General features: G+C 41.1%; 1 protein-coding gene across 1 annotated transcript in view; it reads left to right on the top strand.

Moving 5' to 3' along the window:
* The first annotated feature begins 647 nt into the window (after positions 1–647).
* The window catches only part of LOC311070459 (NLR family CARD domain-containing protein 3-like), a 29,546-nt gene continuing 8,230 nt past the window's right edge, over positions 648–21,963 (top strand). Inside the window, exons 1-4 of the mRNA XM_084094317.1 lie at positions 648–744; positions 861–2,690; positions 4,163–4,336; positions 13,262–13,435. Coding sequence (XP_083950443.1) covers positions 695–744; positions 861–2,690; positions 4,163–4,336; positions 13,262–13,435 — 2,228 coding nt within the window. The 5' untranslated portion in view covers positions 648–694. The remainder of the gene's footprint in view (positions 745–860; positions 2,691–4,162; positions 4,337–13,261; positions 13,436–21,963) is intronic.

Raw genomic sequence — 21,963 nt, forward strand, 5'->3', positions numbered from 1 at the left:
CCGCACCAACGTTTTTGACCAATTTTCAAAACAGCACCCGCCCGCCATCTGCTGATTGCTGTATAAATAATATTTTTCATTTGATTGGTTCAACCGCCCGCCACCCGCCCGAATTTAATTAAAATATTATTTTTCGTCACGTCATCCGCCCGATCCTCGGAGTCCGCAGCTGTAACTGCCAACCGCGCATCTCTAATCATCGCTGTAGCTGAATACACAGAAGATTGAAACGCTTTGATTAAACATGACTAATAAACACACGACTGCCTTATTCTGTGTAAGAAGCCACATCATCTCACAGAAGGATGCTCAACTATCGTTATAAAGTGAGTTTGGAGTAAAAGCATGTTATTAAATGTTGTCTTTTGTTGGACAAGAGGTTCATAAATGCTTCTCATGTTTGTAAAGATGTTTGACGCGTGTTGTTTTTTCAAATGCACGTTCTAAGTGACTTTCAGATGGAGCAGCGTTTACAGAGCCGTACATCAATGGCAAGCGGCGCATAAAAAATAATTTCAAAATCGCAACAAGCCAACTCGATTTAAGTGCGATTTCATGGAAATTGTGACAAATCGTGCAGCTCTATGGTAAATATGTATAACATGTCATTTTATTTGTCTCTAGTCATTTATCACCAGGAGGAAGAGACGAGTCTCCAGAACCCAGCGGTGTGTCTGTGAAGTGTAATAGATCCATGAATCGACCCGTTTCATTCAGTGATTCCATGATGTCCTCATACCCTTTGTTAGTATAAACATGTAGTAGCTACTTTACTGTACTGCATTTCATATGAATAAAAATGTCAGAAACTCAATCTCATTGAGTTTTTTCATATCATAATATTATTGTATTTTTGACAGAACCTTTCCAACATGCACTGCATCCCTGCAGACTGGAGACTTGCAGAAATCAGTGGATGATGTCATTCAGAGAGCCAAAGACCAACTCAAAACCAGCATGAAGAACAAGTATGAGAACGTAGTTGAGGGAACCAAAGACCAAGAGAATGAATCCCTTCTTAACAGGATCTACACACAGCTCTACATCATAGAGGGAGAGAGTGAAGGAGTGAATGAAGAACATGAGGTTTTACTGATGGAGAAAATGGCCAGAACACAACACTCACAAGACACTTCAATCTACTGTAATGACATATTTAAAGTCTCACCTGAACCAGGACATGAGGAGAAAGAGCAAATCGAGACTGTTCTTACTAAAGGCATTGCTGGAATTGGAAAAACTGTCTCTGTGCAGAAGTTCATTCTGGACTGGGCCGAGGGAAAAGCCAATCAGGATGTAGATTTCATGTTTGTGCTTCCATTTCGAGAGCTGAACTTGATCAGAGATCATCAGTACAGTCTTCACAGACTTCTGCTGGAGTTTCATCCTGAACTTCAAGATCTGGACTCAAAGATTTATGAGGAGTGTAAAGTTGTGTTCATCTTTGATGGTCTGGATGAAAGCAGAATCCCACTGATGTTTTCAGACGCTCAGGACGTTTCTGATGTGACTGAGACTTCATCAGTGGGTGTATTGATGTCAAAGCTCATAAAAGGAGATCTGCTTCCCTCGGCTCTCATCTGGATCACTTCCAGACCAGCAGCGGCCAATCAGATCCCCTCCAAATACATCCACCGTCTGACAGAGATTCAGGGATTCAATGAGTCTCAGAAGAAGGAATATTTCAGTAAGAGAATCAGTAACGAGCATCAAGCCAGTAGAATTATCTCACATATCAGAAGAGTAAGAAGCCTCCACATCATGTGCCACATACCCGTCTTCTGCTGGATCTCATCCACTGTGCTTCAAACGCTCCTGAAAGAAGATATGAGTGCAGAAATCCCTCAGACTCTGACTGAAATGTACATCCACTTCCTGCTGATTCAGATCAACACAAGGAATCAGAAGTATGATGAGAGAGATCCAGAGAAAGTCTTGCAGTCCAACAGAGAAGTGATTGTGAAACTTGCTGAAGTGGCTTTCAAACAGCTGATGAAGGGCAATGTGATGTTCTATGAGGAGGACCTGAGAGAGAGCGGCATAGATGTCACTGACGCCTCAGTGTATTCTGGGATTTGCACTGAGCTCTTTAAGGAGGAATCTGTGATTCATCAGAGGAAAGTCTACAGCTTCATTCATTTGAGCGTTCAGGAGTTCCTTGCAGCTTTCTATGTTTTTTACTACAATTTGTGCACTATTATGGAGACACTAACCTTTTTTGCACTGCATAATTTGCTCAAAGGAGCAGTAGATGCAGCCATTAAAAGTGAAAACGGACAGCTGGATCTGTTCCTGCGGTTCCTGCTGGGCATCTCACTGGAGTCCAATCAGAGACTCTTAAAGGATCTACTGACACACACAGTTAAAAGCTCAGAGAGCATCAGAGAAACCACACAGTACATTCAAGAGAAAATCAAAGATGGACATGGACTTCCCACTGAAAGATCCATCAATCTGTTCCTCTGTCTGCTGGAAATGAAAGATCAGACTCTGTCCAGAGAGATTCAGGAGTTTTTGAAATCAGACAAACACTCAGAGAAGAAACTCTCTCCTGCTCACTGCTCAACAATCGCCTACATGCTTCAGATGTCAGAGGGGGTGCTGGATGAGCTGAACGTCAAGAAATACAACACATCAGATGAGGGTAGAAGAAGACTGATACCAGCTGTGATCAACTGCCACAAAGTTTTGTGAGTTTGTGCTCAGTTAAGAGACAAAAGTTTTTAGATATATGGCTGTCAGTAGATACATTTTTTTTTAATCACAATTACTCTCACCCTCTTTGTGTGATTAATAAATAAACATAGACCATTTATCTTGTTTAACAAGTTAATTTTGTCATCATTTGCTATGTCCAGCTAAGTAAACTATCAGATTTAAAGGCACAATATGTAACTTTTTTGCTTTAAAAATAGCAAAAATCACTATATCTATGTTATATATATTTTTTTTAGTTGTGTACTTACATTATCCCAATCTGTTTCCAACAACTTTCAAACCAGGAGAAATTTGTAATTTAATTCGAGAAACGTCCCGTTTCTTTATTTCCGTTTTGTCGCCGTCAATGGCGTCATATCCGCGTTGTCCCTGGTTTCCGCTCGTACTGCCATAGCAACCAGAGCTATGAACCAGAGCCGTCTGATAGTAACCAAAGCGACAGACGCAGACAACTGTGTAGTTCGCAATGTCTATCTGCACGCTGTTGTTGTTTCGTTCAAACATTATGGACCATGGCCAGCAGACTCTGGATAAAAAAGGAGAACTAAAACAAGAATCAATATCAGCGCGGTGTTTTCGAGATGCCAAGAGCTCCCATAGACAGTATATAAATAAGAGCTCCACGTCCGAGACTTCGACCGCTCCTACATGTACTTATTAAACAGGTGAGCACATTTACATAAAACTAATCAATGTTATATAGTTCAACAATGATAAAATGTTAGAATATGATCTGTATGTTATTCTAATGTTGATCTAGCTTACTGCTAGTCTCATACAGACAAACTAACACATACATTTCAACACATTCAAATGCAGTTTAGTGTGATAGTGTAATGTTAGACCAAGTGAAACAGTGCTGCGTTACCTCACAAGTTTAATTTGTCTAATAAACTGACCTGTGAGTTGTAATTCTGCTTTGCGTATAGTTCGGTAGAATGAAATGTCCATATTCCTTTTAACTGTTATATCCGCGGGACTCGCGTCGCGTGTGGAGCTGATAGCTGTCTCTTAGCAATCCCGAACTGCTTTATATCACAGTCATGATAAAAACATCGATGTATTCACTCATCCATAAACATTATTAGATTGGTCGGCTTGACATTGACGACAAGATCCATAATTCTTAGCAAATGTTGCGTCATCAAACTACACCTTTGTTACTGTAAGAGGTTAGCGACCCTTAGCGGCGAAAAAAATTCCATACTGTACGTTTAATGGTGATTCTCATCAAAACTTCACTAGCGAGTTAAATTACTAAACAAATAATACATTTTCAATATGAAACACTATACATGAATCCATCTTGTATGCTTGTATACATACTAAGTTCTATATTTCAAATTTTACAGCAACAGTTGTTTGTTTGTTTTTAAAGACCATAACTGACTTATTAGCCTGTTGAAGATGCCATGCAACTCTGTTGTGCTCTGCTCTGTTTCAGTCTTGCTGAATGGAATCTGACTCTTCAGTCCTGTGAAATTGTGTCATCAGCTCTACAATCCTCAAACTGTGCCCTGAGAGAGCTGGACATGAGTAACAATGACCTGCAGGATTCAGGTGTGAAGCTACTCTCAGACGGACTGAAGAGTCCAAACTGTCAGCTAGAGATACTGAGGTATGCAACATTTGATCTTCTAAATCTTGGATCTTTGTAATTCAAGATTTTAATGTTTAGTGCTAATAGTGATTTTAGGGATCCAAGCACAGGAATGGTAAAACTAGATAAAAAAAAATAAAAAAAGTCACGACAGACTTTGATGTTGGCTTGAGAAAGCCTGACCAGAAAGTTTGAAGTAGTTTTAAAATATCAAAGTTTGCCTATACAGTCTGGTCCATCAGAAAAACTGATAGATGAGCATTCCAATGGTACCCGGATGGTGTTCTGAAATAAAGTGCATATCTGTGCACACTCTCACAGTTAATACTGCTCATTTGTTAGGAAAAACTGTACGATCTCCAACATTATTGGGTAATTATAGTTAATAGTAATAAGAATAAAGATAAGCATATGTGTATCAGACAATGATAATATTTTATACAAAACGAAACCATCATTAACCCTCTGAGGTCTGAGCTGTTTTCTGGGCCCTGGAGGTGTTCTGACATGCTCTGACATTTCTGGTTATTTCTGTTACTTGTGACATTTTCATGGCTAAAGTCTAATTACACTGTATTCAGCACAAACTCTGCTACAATAATATATCAGCAGCATGTATGTAAAAGTTTGTAGTTTTGAGATAATGACATTTATGCGTGGTTTGTGAAAATACAAAAAAAAAAATTCTCACTGAAATAAGGCCATGAAACCCATACTGATTATTTCTTCACAAGACTTTTGAAAATTGTATGACGTAGCCTAGAATATTTGCTCTAAAACTATGTGAAAATCACCCTGACTGCTCATTCAGATAAGACAATATATTGATTTAAAAATTTTACGACGGGTTTTGTGTGAGAAAGCTCTATGCGGAAGGTCATTAATATGTAAGCTTTTCACACCTGAGAAAGACAAAGACCCTCCCCTAACGGCCCTATTAGGAGCTATCAGGCCCTGTCATTCTGAGCAACCTTGCACAATACTGTAAATGAGGATATTTAAAAAAGAATGGCTTTTAAATTGTTTGGATTTATTTACAACACAACATAATCCAAAGATACACAACAAATGCCAAAAAAGCACTTATTGAAAACAATGATCCAAAGACAGAGACCTTTGTGCCATTCCTAAAAACATTGTACATACCTTTCATTTCCAAGGTGTTTGATTTTCACTTTACCATGTTCATGTACAGAGACTCATGTGAATGTTGAAGTCCTCAGTGGCATCTGGGCCCTGAAAAAAAAAAGTGAACATCCTGATATCAAGAGAAAGGCCTGCACTATTTTGGAAATAAATATTAGATTTTTCTGGTTAAAATTGCTTTTTAAAATTCACAGAATACACACACACACAAATGTTTCCAACAATATATAATATAATGAACACCAGGTTTGTTGTGCCTTGTAGGCATAAGCTATGCGCAGTGCTGGATAACATAATAATAACAATAATCTATAGCAGTATAAATCTTCCAAAAGATTTCAGTAACAACTAAGCTAGAGAAAAATATATTGATTATCATGTTACTTCAAATGTTTCCATTCGTTATGATGATATGAAATGAGATAATAGTAAAAACATGAAGCCGTTTGGTGCGTTTTGCTTTCATCCAAAATATGATACATTCAAACGCGATCGCGCTGCAAAATATGATACATTCAAACGCGATCGCGATCCAAAATATGATACATTCAAACGCGATTGTTGTGGCAAAAATTCATTAAACAATCATCACCTGCGTAAGAGACACTCTGAAATTCAAATGATCATTAAAAAGTACTTTATTCTTGCAAGAAGGCCCAGTTGCCACACAGAAGTCACCAGTACAGTCTGTGAAACAAGTGCGACGACCAGGGGGAGGGCAGAGGAGCCTTTATACTGCTTTCAAGGTCTCCTGCTTACAGGCCCTTATCTAAACAAGGGAAGGTTTCTCTGCTAGTGATCTAATCCTGCTGAGTTTATTCTTACAAACTCACAAGTTCTAAATTGGACGGCCTCTGACCCTAGGGGTCAGAGCCCCTTTTCAATCTGCCTCCTCCTGATGTCTCACCTGTTTCTCAGTGTTTAAAACACACACACACACATATAGTCATATGTTGGCAGACCACATACAGTCCAGCAAAGAGTCATTTCAATGTCTTACTGAAAGTCAATGAAAATCAATACTGTGAATCAATGAAAATCAAAATATCCCATAACAGCGATCGCGCTCAAATATAAAACATTATGGTTACCATATACATATCTACGTTTGAGCAGATATCCACAAACACAGTAACAGTAAACACGGGTCTAAATATTATAATATTACCCATATATCTAGCAACAGTTCAACTGCAACGTGACATTTATGCAACAATAACAAACTAATATGTAAGAATTTCTTACCTTACATCTTTCTTGTCTTCAAATCGCGTTCTTCTTCTTCTGAGGTAAATCCAATGTAAGCTCAGGCGCGTCTTTCAAACTCGAAGAAAAGTGAAGTGTTTTGGTGTTTTGTTGTTGAGGTAATGAACGAGTTCGCGTTCCATGTGGAGATTTGCATGTGAATCTCTTTTGCGCGAGTGGGCGTGGCCAAATTAAATATAATGAGCAAGCGTTTGAGAAGCTGGACATCTTGTTGGTTTTATACAAATTACTTAAACAGAATATTTGTTTTCGTTTTGAATCCGATCATTTAAAAGTACACACTTAAATGTTTATAAAGGTATATGGCTCATAAATGTGTGACAAGTATTCGCTGAGTTTTGTTTCAGTTTATAGACGTGCTCAAGAAAAAAAAGTTCACCGCGACGGAGAGGCAGAAAGCACACCCTGTTTATTTTCTTTATTTTACAAAAGCACAATGTTTTGATTTGATTGTAAGTGGACACATACAAAAGTAGAAATATCACAGATTCTTTTTTTATATTTCTTTTTTCTGTATGACCATAAATGACGGAGTAATTTAAGTTTATAGTGCTACAATGTGGAGAAAAATCCAGCAAAACGCGCCCGCGCGTTTGCCGACCTCAGAGGGTTAACATAGTCCAGCATCAGACAACAACAGCGCAGCATAATGTTGACACCAAACGGGTGTTGACGCCTGATAAGGCAGAAAATGATCCCAGACGTTCCAACATCGTACTGGTTCTATCACCTGCAGAGGCGTAATAATCTTCAGAAACACTACCATTTCTCTGTTCACGCTCCACTTCATATGCCAGCGAATTTAACGCTTGTATCAGCTCTGCCGCCGCTGTGTTTCATTCCAACACCTCAAAACACGTAACATAGCCTACGTTTACCTGTTGCCGAGCCCTGCCTTTACGCAGTGATTGACAGGGCGAGAGGGTGCGGGGGCGTGATTGGCTCAGAATGCATTTTCAATTTGCACATTGAATTAACATTTAAATGATCATTTTGCTATAGTTTTTGCTTAGAAATATCTAATAATTTATGTTATACATTTTCATATCATTTTGCAACTTATAAAGTGTTAAAATATGTATTAAATTTACATATTAAAACTAGTGTATGAAATGGCAAATGTAAATTATACTGTATAATTGATTTTTCATTTCACAAATGTAATGGAAAATGTAAATTTAAATACAGAAATGCATTGCCATTTTACATATTGCATTGTCATTTTGCATATTACATTTCAAATTGAATATTGCTACCCATATACTTCCATACTGGACAAGCTACAAAAAAATTAAACCTATACTGGGGCTATTTTAATGTGATTGTAAAGGTTGTGTCTATGTGATATGGTTTTGTACAGTAAGTGTGAATGAACTTATTGTAATTAATGACAAATTTTGGATTTTGTCTGACAATAAAGTTATGCCATATATTATCATCAGCAAATTTGATGATTGTGTTAGTAGGATAAACAGGGGAGCAGTCATGGGTAATGAAGGAGTAGAGAAGTGGGCTGAGGACACAACCCTGTGGTGTGCCAGTGTTCAGGGTGAGAATGGATGATGTGTAATCTCCCTTCCTGACATTCTGGGATCTGTTGCTCAGGAAGACTAAAACCCATGCGCACAGTGAAGTGCCTAAGTTCAGGTTGCTGAGTTTTGGAAGCAGTTTGTGTGGGATAACTGTATTAAAAGCAGAACTGAAATCCACAAACAGCATTCTTACTACATAGGTGTTTTTCTGGTCCAGGTGTGTAAGGGCAATCTGGAGAGCTATGATGACAGGATATACGAACATTGAAAACAGTGATAGATGGGTTTCTAAACCTTTACGCTGAGGAGAAAACTTTGAGGGGACCAAGCGAAAAATGATTATGTATTTCTGCTCAGCTGGATATCAACAACACGGCATTTGCTAATAACTTTTCACTACCGCCTACTTTCTATGTATAACAGTTATATTTAATAACGCATTAGACAGGACTGTTAGACAGATCAAACTAATGAACATGGAGAATACGAGCACTGTGTGGCTCTGGCTGGCATTCTCAGTTCTGTCAAAATAAAGCTCTACCGTGCGATCAAAATAAATGTCTCAACAACAACGTTACTTCAGAGTTACTTACATTACTTCAGAGTTCCTACTGGCGGTGCGAATGTAACCAGGAAAACGTACCTAGGGGAACCATTAGTTCTCGGGGAACAACCCTGGTGGCTAGTTCCTAGAACTAAAGCCGCGTTTCCACCGCAGGAACTTTCCCCAGGAACTAGTGTCTTTGGGGTGGTACTCCGTGTGTTTACACCGCAGGAACCAGGGTCTAAATCAGGGGTTCCCAACCTTTTTTGTGCCAGGGACCAGCATATTCATAAAAAAAAAAAATCCAGGGACCAGTTGTCAATTTTAGGGTGCTTTCACATCTGTAGTTCGGTTCATTTGGTCCGGACCAAGGGTGACAAATTATACTTTGTAGCATTTTTAAGGCGTTTTGGTTCCTTTTCACACCACACTGAACACTCTGGTCCGGATCAGTTTATGAGTTGATAAAATGCAGTCACGTGACAACATCCACATCACTCGGAACTGCACTTCGTTTGGTCAGAATTAACGTGCGGGAAAATTCCAACAGAACTCCCGGAAGTAAACAAAAAATCCGTGGAAAATCCGGCAGACAACACGCCGCTGTTTCCTATGGAGAGACGACTGCGTGGGCTGATTGTATCCTTGGTCATATTTTATTATAGTTTGTCTACACCACTTTAGACAAACAATAATATTTGAGAATGAACCGAGGATGCGGCTCGAAAATAATGTTAATAATAATTTATATCAGGCTCACCTCCTCACAACTCTAAGTTTGTCTGCGAGCTGAGCTGCAAACTGTAAACAAACATTTCTCCTCATCCTATAACGTTAATGCACAGCGCAGCTGACTACGGCAACTGGCTTAGTCCAAAAATGCGCAGTTATTTGGCAGTTGGTTCTGTTCGAGGTCGGATCACGTTCTCACCACAAACGAACCGCTCCAGAGTTCGTTTCAAAGCGTACCGAGACCACCTCTTCCAGGAGGTCTCGGTACGCTTGTTTGGTCCGCGTTTGGTGCGCACCCGAGTGCGATTGCCGCATTCACACCTGCCCAAACGAACCGCACCAACGGGGAAAACGAACTCTAGTGCGATTCAAACGAACTAAATGAGGCAGGTGTGAAAGCACCCTTAATGCCTCAATTTTAAGATGCATCGTTTGGAACATATCACTGTGTAAAACAACAGCCTATCATTTATTTGCATAATGAACTAGAAACATTGTCAATCACTTCAACAGCAACTTAGTGTTTTCACTCACCAACAGGTGACAACTATAAGCAGCATTTTGTTTTGTGCAAATGTAAGTTGTAATATTGTGTTTATTTTGTGTAGGCATATCTATATCTGATTTATCTCATGACATAGGATGCATTTGGTTAAAAAATAATGTAGTAAAGTGTAGCTGATCCTCTTCAGCTTCAGCGCGCGCAGCTCAAACGGCAATACATGACTAATTATTACTATTGGGACTGTCATATTACATAACATTATAAAGAGAACAATATTGTAATAAAATAGTGAATTATTTGGGTTTAGTTGCCGTGTCGTGTTGTTCCAGGAAGAGCGCTTCCACAACAGTCAAAATAATATATTTAAAGTAATTAAATATAAAAAGTAGCCTATTGTTGTTTGAAAAAATTGCATTTATTGAAATTACTATTTTGCCAAATGGAAAATTAAATAGAAAATATACTTTGGGCAGGGGCGTTATATATGAATATGTAATGTGCATACCTTGGAATGGGTTGCGCATCCATACTTTGCCATTCCTTGGGTCTTTTTCAGAAAATAACGCTCAAACTCATCAGACAGTGATGTCAGGTGGCAATGTATCAACTGGCCAATTCCTTCAGCATCCTCGGAAAAACTGGATAAGTTGCTGAACATATCAAAAACACCCCGGTTGACGTGCCGTGCCCAGGTTTCCAGCTTGGCTTTAAATCCCGCGATTTTATCCGCCAGCCTGAATGTGTCAGCCATCCTCCCCTGCATTGTCAGGTTCAAGTCGTTCAAGGCCATGAAAATGTCACTCAAGTAGGCCAGTTTTGCGAGCCAGCTCTTGTCACTGAAGTGCGCTGCTAAGGGTGACTGCTTGTTGGAGAGGAATTTTTGTAATTCCTCTCTTAGCTCAAACACTCGTGTTAGGGCTTTCCCTTTGGACAGCCACCTAACTTCTGTATGTAGCAGCAGGCGCTTGAGATCAGCATCCATGTCCTCACACAATAATTCAAACAAACGTGTATTCAGTGCATGAGCTTTAATGTGGTTGATGACACGTATAGCATTATTAAGGACCGTGTGAAGCTCTGGAGACATCTTCTTGGTTGCCAGCATCTCTCGGTGAATCATGCAGTGAGTTGCCTCACATTCTGGCGCAACTTCTTTCACCCTGGCAGTGAACCCCGACAACCGGCTGGTCATCGCGGCAGCCCCGTCAGTGCAGACACCAACACAAAACTTCCATTCCAGTCTGCCTGCTACGTATTCGTTCAATACTTGGAATATTTCGGAGCCGGTGGTTGTGCTTGGAAGTGAAAGACAACAGAGCAAATCTTCCTGCACCTCATCTTGATGCACGTACCGCACATAAACTAACATGATCGCCTTATTTTCCACGTCAGTCGATTCGTCCACTTGAATTGCGTACCACGGAGATGCTTTTAATCTGCCCAACAGCTGCCCCTCAATATCTTCAGCCATGTCATCAATTCTCCTGGCAACAGTATTGTCAGATAGTGGAACATGTTCCAACTTGCTAGCTGCTTTTTCCCCTAAAAGTTCCCGACAAATATCTTTTGCAGCCGGCAAAATTAGCTCTTCTCCGATTGTAAATTTTTTTTTAGCTGTAGCTATTCGATGAGCAACCAGATATGACGCCTTTGTTGCAGCTACGTTTACTGATGTTGAGGATATCAAAACTTGCCGCTGAGCGTCCAACTCACATTTCTTTCTTTCGAAAAACTCCTCCGTTTTGTCTTTGAGAGTTGGGTGTTTGGTGGTTAAGTGCCGCTGAAGTTTTGACGGCTTCATTGCTTCATTGCAGAGTTTTTCACCACAAATAACACACAATGGATTTGGCGCCACGGAATCACTTGTTGTGGTAAATCCATACCTAATGTATGAGGTATCGTATTTACGATTGAAGCTTGACTTTTTTTTCTTTTTTCTCTCACTATTTTCGAGTTGGTCATCGCCTTTTCTTTTACCCGAACTGTCCGCAATGAAATTAGCCATTGAAGTTTGCTGAGGCCCGCTCATCTCTCACTTCTGTCACTTCAGGTGCACCGCGCTTTTTTTTGCAGTCCGTTCAGATACGACGCGTTGCTAAACAATCGCAAGACGCCCAAAGAAACATATTTTAATCTATTTATTGTTTATGTTTTGGATTAAATAACATGACATGTCATAGCACTTAAAAAAAGCATTTATTATTATTATTATTATTATTATTATTATATATATATAAAAATAATAATAATAATAAAAAAAACATTATTCTGGGAATATTTCAAGGCCCGGTACTAACGGGTCCACGGATTGGCACCGGTCCGGGGACCGGGGGTTGGGAATCACTGGTCTAAATGAAGTTCCGGGTAAATATCCCCCATTCCCGCTTGCGATGTAGTACTTTTTCAAAGTTCAGGAACTTTCAGGGGTGGGACTTGGGCGTTGACCATGCTGATTGGTTGAGTCCATGCCGCATTTTGATTGGTTGACTCCACGCAACATTTTATTTTAACCACCATCTGTTACGGTGCATGTAGTAACAGTTGTTTGCTGTTCAAATCAACAATGGACTTTAAAAAATATGACCAATGGACCGACGACGAGGTTCAGGCTTTATTAAGCTTAAATTCAGAGGATGAAACCCAGCGGGAACTGTACAGTAGCACGCAGTCCTACGTCACCGGACTATTTGCCTAATCTTCACAGTACTAGATTTACGGTACTTAGATTGCGATGGAAACGCAGACAGCAAAGGTCTGGTGGAAAAAAAGTTCCAGCGACAAATTGTTGCGGATAATTTCGGTGGAAACGTGGCTTACGTTCCTAGAACTACCCGGTGCAAAAGCCCCTATTGACTCAGGTCAGATCCTAATGGTGGATCTGACCTGATGTTGGGCAAGCTGAATAGGTTCGTCCTTCTCTGGTAGAGCAGGATGAATGCTGGCCTCTCTTGTTACAGCGGTCAAAACGAGAAAATAAAAGATTCAGAGTGTCTGGCAGTGTTGGCATGCCAGACACTTATGACATGGTATGACAGTGAGGTAAGATGGCAGCATGTCTAGACGCAACAGACCCGCACTCTCAAGTTTTGGCAGCTTTTCTAAATAAAATATCAGTATGTCAAACCAGGTCCAGTCAGGTCTATGTAATGTTTTTGAGTCTTCACTTCAATTCTTAATCTTCTGTTTAAGATTATCTGACTGTTTTGTGTTGTCTGTAGGTTGTCTGGCTGTATGGTGACAGAGGAAGGCTGTGGTTATGTGTCTTCAGCTCTGAGTTCAAACCCCTCACACCTAAGAGAGCTGGATCTGAGCTACAATCACCCAGGACAATCAGGAGTCCAGCTGCTCTCGGACAAACTGAATGATCCAAACTGTTCACTGCAGATACTCAAGTATGTGGGGCAGTATCAGGGTTTTACACAAGATCATTATTACTGCTAATCTCAGTGAAACTGAGTGAAATAAATGACATAATATGTATAAATACACATACAGTACTGTGCAAAAGTTCCTGTGAAGACGTTAAGTATTTTTTATTTAACATTATAAATCTAAAGTCAAATCAATATTTGGTTTGACCATCCTTTCTCTTTAAAACAGCACAAGTTCTCCCAGGTACACAGTTTTCAAGGTTGTTTAAGCATCTTGGATAAGTTGCCACAGTTCTTATGGATTTATTTTTGTCTCAGTTGTTTTTCTCTCTTCAAGTAATCAAACCAAACTGATTCAATAATGGTGAGATCAGATCTCTGTGTGGACCAGACTGTACAGTTGTCAGACTTGTTCATACAAAAATTTCACTGGATTATTACAATATACGTACATAAAATGTTTGGAAATCTAAACTGGTATTTCATACTGGTACACTAAAACAAAACACATTAAAATAAGTATTAAAATAAATAATCTAAAAATCTTTTTTTGTGAAGCATATAATGTGCTTACGACTTTTAAACAGTACTACACACACACACACACACACGTTGCGTTTTCATGTTTTATATGGGACTTTCTTTAGACATAATGATTTCAATACTGTACAAATGTAGGATTTACCAGGTTAACACACACACAAACAGGTATGTATACAAATTATGCTTTCAGTATGTGCCACATGAGCACACACACAAATCACAAAAACAAACTGACCAAATAATAATAATTTATGTCTGTTTAAATTTTTTTGGCAGCACATAAAGTTTCACAAAAAGATCATAAGATAACAATACTGCAAATACACATATAAAGTCAAATCAACAAAAACAATTAAATGTCTCATTTAAATCAGTTTGTAAAAGATATTTAAAAATGGTTAAAGAGGTTAGAGGTGAAAAGATAAGAAATATAAGAAGGTAATTTACCTAAAAGTGCCTTAAATAGTGCAATAAATAAAAACGTGCAATTTTCTCCTATGAAATAAAGTTGACCAAGCTAAAGATTAATTTAAAATATGATGTGTACATGACTCTGCACCACAAACAAATCATAGTAGAGAATGATAAACAGAATCTAATTCAAATGTAACTAAAAAAAGTGGTTTCAAGATGGCGGCTTGAAGGGCGGTTGTGTGTAGTTAAGCGGTATATGCTCTCATTGACAAATGCGGAACAATTAGTTCATGCGTTCATGACCTCAAGGCTAGATTATTGTAATGCTCTACTGGGTGGTGGCCCTGCACGCTTAATAAACAAACTACAGCTGGTCCAAAACGCAGAAGCTCGAGTTCTTACCAGAACCAGGAAATATGACCATATTAGCCCGGTTCTGTCAACACTGCACTGGCTCCCTATTAAATATCATATAAATTTTAAAATATTGCTGATTACTTACAAAGCACTAAATGGTTTAGCTCCGCAGTACTTGAGCGAGCTCTTAACGCATTATAATCCTTCACGTCTATTCAATCTCAAAATTCCGGCCAGTTGATAATACCTAGAATATCTAAATCGACTGCTGGCGGTAGATCCTTCTCCTATTTAGCACCAAAACTTTGGAACAGTCTTCCTACCATTGTCCGGGAAGCAGACACACTCTGTCAGTTCAAAGCTAGATTAAAGACACATCTCTTTGACCTAGCATACACATAACTGTCACATTCATCATCTGTGTGTGCACTACACTTCCCATCATCCTCCTTGGCACACCTGCACACCTGCACTCTATCAGCCATCATCATCACCTGCACTCCCTCGTTAACAAGCCCTATATATTCAGCACTCTCCCTTCACTCCTCGTCTGGTCCCTTCATGCTACTGTTTGGCCTCTACTGAGCCCTGTTGACCCTGCTGCCCATCCACAGCTACCCGCCAGTGTTGCTGTGGAGCCGCCTCCGGGACTCCAGGCCTCAGCATCGCCCTGGTCAGTGGATCCCCTGTCCTCGCCTCAGTCCCCTGAATCTCTGACTCCACCTTGGTCCTCCGACCCTGTAGCTTCTCTTCGGCTCATTGTGCCCTTACCTCCGTCGGGTCTTGTCAGCCCTATAGCTCCACCAGGCTCACTCCTCCTTCCTTCCTCGCATTGGTCAGCCGTCACCCTGGTTCCACCTCGGGACTCCGTGCTGCCGGCTGCGCCTCTGCCCTGCATCCCTTCTGCTCCACTGGGCTCCGTCTTCCCTCCTGCTCCTCAGTCGTCCTCCCTCGCACTGGTTACGCCACGGGCTTCCAGAGCCCCTTCTCCGCCTCAGTCCCATGAGCCTGCAGATCCGCCTTGGCCCTCCAGACCTGTGGTGTCGCCTCGGCTCTGGCTCCCTCCGGCTCAGTTGGGGATCCCTGGAACTCCTGCTCAGCCTGCACCGCCGTGGCCCCCTGCTCAGCCTGCTCTGCCACGGTCCGCTATACCATCCTGGAGTCTCCTGTCTGTCCTGTCCCTGTTCTCCCTCCGGTCACTGACTCCAGGATGCCCACCCCCCTCCCAGGATCTACCATCTACGGCACGGGTCGCGCCTAGCAGGAGGGGGGAGTTATGTCACATTCACCGTCTGTCTTCCTCATCTGTGCATGCACTACACTTCCCATCATCCTCCTTGGCACACCTGCACTCTATCAGCCATCATCATCATCACCTGCACTCCCTCGTTAACAAGCCCTATATATTCAGCACTCTCCCTTCACTCCTCGTCTAGTCTCGTCAATACAAGACACACAGACTCCCTTCCTACAAGACTTACCTGAAAACCTACCTGAGACGATCCTCATCAGCCTGTCTACCATCCATCTTCTGAGCCTTCATCTTCATCATCTGCAAAGAGAAAGAGAGACTTGATTATCATTCACCTAAGCTTCCATTGTTTATCTAATTTCGGTTTACTCACCATTCATCTCTGGATCCGATCCATTCTGCTAAATAAACACATTAAACTTACCATATCGTCTGTTCCCTGTGTGAATCGCGACAATAACACATTATAGACTTCTATAATCCAATGTTAGGCTGCATAGATTAGGTCACTTTCCATAAATCCTGATGTACTCGTTACATCATAAGAAGAAAGCCGTCTACGCTAATATTAGTCTCTCTGTTTATCCTGAGGTTTACCGCAGTCCGCCGGATCCAGGCTGTATCCAGACCTGATGAAGGACCTACGCTTGGACGCGACGACAGCGCAGTCCTGAAATGTCAACTAGTCTCTTCCCTGTGAAGGCCTCCTCCCCTCCCTTTGCCTCTCTACAGATAAAGCGTTGTCGGGATAATTCTGGTTCGCGTGGCTATGCGGAAGCGATTAAAATTCTGTATTATTAATTTTAAGGCCAGACAAGTAGTATGTTGAGGGTTGATTTGTAGGGAAGGACTACACGCCTGCGCACATACTGTATATTCAAACTATAGACTGAACTTGTAATACGCATGTGCACACCATCAACGTTCTCACTGGTTCGCGTTTTTGAAGTTTGCGCAGAAAGAACTTAAGAGTTTTCTGTTAAAACGGTGTGGTGTTAGCGGCCCAAGCACGGCGCTACACCGGGGCTAGGGGGCGCTAAAGCCCCGTCAAAAATCTGTGTAGCCCCAGTTAAGCCCACGCAACCAGGCAAATGACCCGCGCTCTTAGTTCGTACCGGAGTACATCTGACCTCAACACGCAAAAATCAGGTGCAGCATCAAAGTATTTGACGAACTGCGCATGACCACATAGCACGTAGTTGTATGCATCAAGGGATTTGCATGCTCTAATCATTTCTCTTGTTTACACACTTGGTGTCTGAATTAGATAATTATATAGGCTATAGGCCTATATATATATATATATCAGGCAGGCCATACAATTGCTGGTCACTTCTTGTCATCCACAATCCAAAGATCGTCAGGTATTATTTAGGGCTGGCTGGTCCGAATACCATTTTTTGAGCTTCGAAGCTTCGGTAGTAATGAACATCGAATATTCGAAGCTTCGGGAGAGGGGGCTGAAAATATTCTTCTCTCTAATAAAGGCAGTATTCTCTATGTGTCTGTCCGTCTGTTTGCATTTTTTAATTATTTCGAGAACTGTTCATCCAATCGATTTCACAAGGGAGTGCATTGTCGCATTTGGTGCAATATGGAAACGCCAGACGCCGCACGTTCAGAATGAATAAACTTTTAGTAAACTACAGTCAGAACAGCGCGAGCGGGAGCGGCTCGCCTCAGGCGGGCAGGGCTTATGCTCCGAGAATGGACACTATATAAAACGCGCGCACACACAGGTCTGTTAACTTAAGCGATACTTTTAAGGTAGTCTAATATTTTTCTGACTAACAAATTACTGATGCAGTAAAGGGTATATTTAAATTAAGAAAAACAAAATTTAAAATAAAGAAAAAACGAAATTTAAATAAAGAAAAACGAAATTTAAAATAAAGAAAAAACGAAATTTAAATAAAGAAAAAACGAAATTTAAATAAAGAAAAACGAAATTTAAATAAAGAAAAACGAAATTTAAATAAAGAAAAACGAAATTTAAAATAAAGAAAAAACGAAATTTAAATAAAGAAAAACGAAATTTAAATAAAGAAAAACGGAATTTAAAATAAAGAAAAAGCGCGCGCATCCGTTATTGTTTGTAAACAAGAAACCCTTGTGAGGCTAGGCTAGCTAGTTTAGGCTACAATCTGTTACAAATACAATGGATCGTTTTGTTATTAAAAAAAAAAGAGTGCAGATCGAAAATGAAGACCAAGATCCAGTCTCCCAGATGGACAAAGAAGAAGAGGGAGATTCGAAAAATGAATTTGAGAGAGAAAGTCATGAGCCAGGACCCGAAGGAGCACCGGAGCTGTCCATCGCCGCTAGTTGCTCAACAGTCCCAGTTAGATGTGCCGCTGACACCGACACCGCTCCCTCTGATTTAAGCCAGTCACCTGTAGATGAACCGAGGCGGCCTCTTCTCCGGCGTTATCCGGCCACTAAAGTTGGACAGCAGGATCGCTACTTCAGTCGTAGATGGTATGAGGATAACAAATGGCTGGAATATTCTATTTCAAAGGACCGTGTTTTCTGCTTTGCATGCCGGCACTTTCAGCGTCCTGGTAACCATGGAGACAAGGCGGCATTTACCCACCATGGCTACCAGAACTGGAAGAAGGCGACAAGTTCATTTAAGACACACAATGCCAGTGTGGAGCATAAATATGCCATGGCAGCATGGAATGAGTGGAATATTCAGAAAGAGTCTGGCTCAACAATATGTAATGCTCTGAGTGATGGACATACAAAAATAGTCCGTGAGAACAGAGAGTATATGCGAGCAGTTGTGGAGTCATTGCGTTTCACTGCGTACCAGGGACTTTCACAGAGAGGAGACACAGAGAATGACAGGGCTGTCAACCAGGGAAACTTCCTAGAACTTTTACAGATCATAGGAAAATTTGACAAAACCGTAGCACAGAAAATATCAGAAAATCCAAGAAATGCGAAGTACACGCATCATGATATACAGAACGAAATACTGGAAATTATGGCAAATATGATTAGGGATCAGATTAGTGGTGAAATACAAGATGCTGAAATATTTGCTTTGATGGTAGATGAGAGTAAGGATCTGAGTAAAATGGAACAAGTGTCTGTCGTGGTGCGCTACGTGAAAAATGATCACGTTGTGGAAGAATTTCTCCATTTCACGCCAGCTGACGGATTAGATGCAGGGTCACTTTTCACTACGATTAAAAACACTCTCAGCAAATGTAACATTGATCACACTGCCTGTATTGCTCAGTGTTATGATGGTGCTGCTGTAATGTCTGGTGTTCACAACGGGGTCCAAGAGAAATTCAGAGAAGAGGTCCCTCAGGCAGTCTACATTCACTGCCATGCACACCGCCTCAATCTTGTTCTGGTGGACTGTGTCAGAAACGTGAAGCCAGCGGGGGATTTTTTTGTTATTGTGCAAGACATGTACAAGTTTTTCTCAGGCTCATTTGTCCATGCCCATTTCATTAAGAAGCAAAAGGAACTTGAGCCTTCACAGCAGCCCATTGAACTTAAGAAACTGTCTGATACGCGCTGGTCCTGCCAGTACTACTCGCTCTGGGCAGTGCAAAAAACCCTCCCCGCCATCATTGCAACCTTAAATGACATTAAGGCGCAACCAAATCCACGCAGATCCACTGATGCACGGTCATTGCTTTCATTCATTGATGCTGAATTCATCCTCCACCTTATTCTGTTTGAGGATCTTTTTCGTACAGCAAAGTTCCTGTCTGACACTCTACAGTCACCCGATCTTTTGCTGGAGACTGCCACCGACCTCGCGCACTCGGTCATCACGGGCCTAAAAGAAAAGCGCACAGAGGACTCTTGGAGAGCCATATGGCGCAAGGCGGAGGCCCTGTGCGCCAAAGTCGGTGTAGCAAAACCACCTCAGCTCCCACAAGAGAAGAGACAATCCCAGCAGCCTCACCATCTGCAGGATTACGTAGTTCAAGCTCCAGTTCAAACAGAACACCGATCCATGTCCTCTCTGGATGAACTCCGAACATCCTCATTCTACCCTGTCATTGATCGACTAGTGAATGAAATGACACAACGGTTTTCATCAGAAGCAGGTGCTGTTCTCATGGGCACGTCAGCCCTCAACCCCAAAAATGCCACATTCCTTGAAAAGGAGAGCCTTGAGCCCATGGCGCAGTTGTATGGGATCAAAAAGGATGACCTGCTGGCCGAGGTGCACCAAATGCGCCGGCTCTTGGAAAGAAAAAAAGAACAAGGTGAAACAGTCGGCAGCACACTGGAATTTCTGTCCATGCTAAAACCATACAAAGATTCATTTGAGGACATCTATAAACTTTTGCGCATATCTGTTACACTGCCTGTAACATCCGCTTCATGTGAGCGCAGTTTTTCCTGCATGCGGCGCGTAAAAACATACCTGAGAAACCGAATGGCAAATCCTCGACTTAGCAACCTTGCCTGCCTGTCCATCCACGCAGAAAGAACCAAGGCCCTTGATGTCCAAAAGATTATAGACTCATTTGCACTTAACCACAACAACAGACGCATTGTCCTCCTGTAAAACAACTCAGTGAGGTTTTTTCCTGACGTTGCGATCAGAGACTGGTTGTGATAGGCTACATTTGATGTCATGACGTGACATTTAATTCGTTACACTGTAACAAATGCACAACAGAATTTGGCGCGTGTTTTTGTTTGCAGTAGAATAATAATCAATACTGTAATGAGCCAGTTCATTTTATGCTCTTTAAGTGTGTGCCCAGTTAACAGGTACAGGGTGTTTGTTTTTCTTGCTGTAGCGTTTTATATTATTAATTCTATTTTTGACGTTGTGATCCGAATCATTAGACACAAACTGTTTGCACTTCTCGTTGCGGCTGCACTTTGTAGCCTATGTTATTAATTTAACTATCAATTTAATTTCTTAAGTTGAGTTGATATTGGTTGTGATCCAAGACAATATTAGCAATGCATAGATGTTTGTTTGTTTTCATTAATTGTGCATATGGAATAAATATGTTTGTCGCATTTTGTATGTATTGTCTGATTACCGGCAGACGCATGGTCGCTCTCCGGTGCTGAATCTCGCACCTTTCCACGTGAAACATTTTTGTCATTGCCTTGTGGTCGCTTGTATTAGGCTTAGTTATTTTGTTGACTATTCTTTGGCCAAATCCAGTTAAAGTGCAGTGTATCATAGCTGCTTTTATTGAAAAAACGAGAACCTCTATATTATAGAGTAACTTAAGTAATGAAAATCAATTGTTTTCTTAGCACCCCCACGTATCGGTCCAGCTCCCCATTAGCACCAGTAGAGAAAAAATCCTGGCGCCGTGCCTGTAGCGGCCCCTAAGTTAATAACAAATGATCGTTGCGATGGAAGTGAATCAATCAAACTATCAATCAAACTAACTTTATCTGGACAATAACTTTATTCGAGAGCTGCTATAAAGCCAAAACACTTTACTTTAATTTCCTATTATCAATGTAAAGCTGCTTTGGAACAATCTACATTGTTAAAAGCGCTATATAAATGAAGATGACTTGACTTGACTACACGGCTACTAGCCAAACGGCTAACTGGTGCTACAAGGACCCCGGCTGCCTTTCCATGTTGCCTGTCCTTTAAATTGGGCCACCCTATCAGCAATCTGTAATGGGATTGGAAGTCGCTTCACAATCCCCCTTCCCTTCTCCTGCTTACCTCGCTACATTTGAGGCTTGTTCGACTTGAACCGGCGCAGCACAGGCCGATCGTTTATGACATCAAAGTACTGGGAGTGCGAGTCAAAAGCATACAGAGCCGTCTGCTCTCTAATCGCTCTTGCGGTACTTTGATGTCATTCACTGATCGGTTTGTACAGCACCGGTTCAAGTCGAACAAGCCTTTGGACTCTTTGTTTCATCATCGTCTGCCTTCGTCACTCATCTTGCCCTCTGTCTCTTTGTGCTTCGATCTCATGCCACGTTGTATTCTCTCGTTGTAGCGATCACAAACCAG

This window comes from Abramis brama, assembly GCF_963993115.1.
Source record: "Abramis brama genome assembly, chromosome: 20".
Lineage (NCBI taxonomy): Eukaryota > Metazoa > Chordata > Actinopteri > Cypriniformes > Leuciscidae > Abramis > Abramis brama.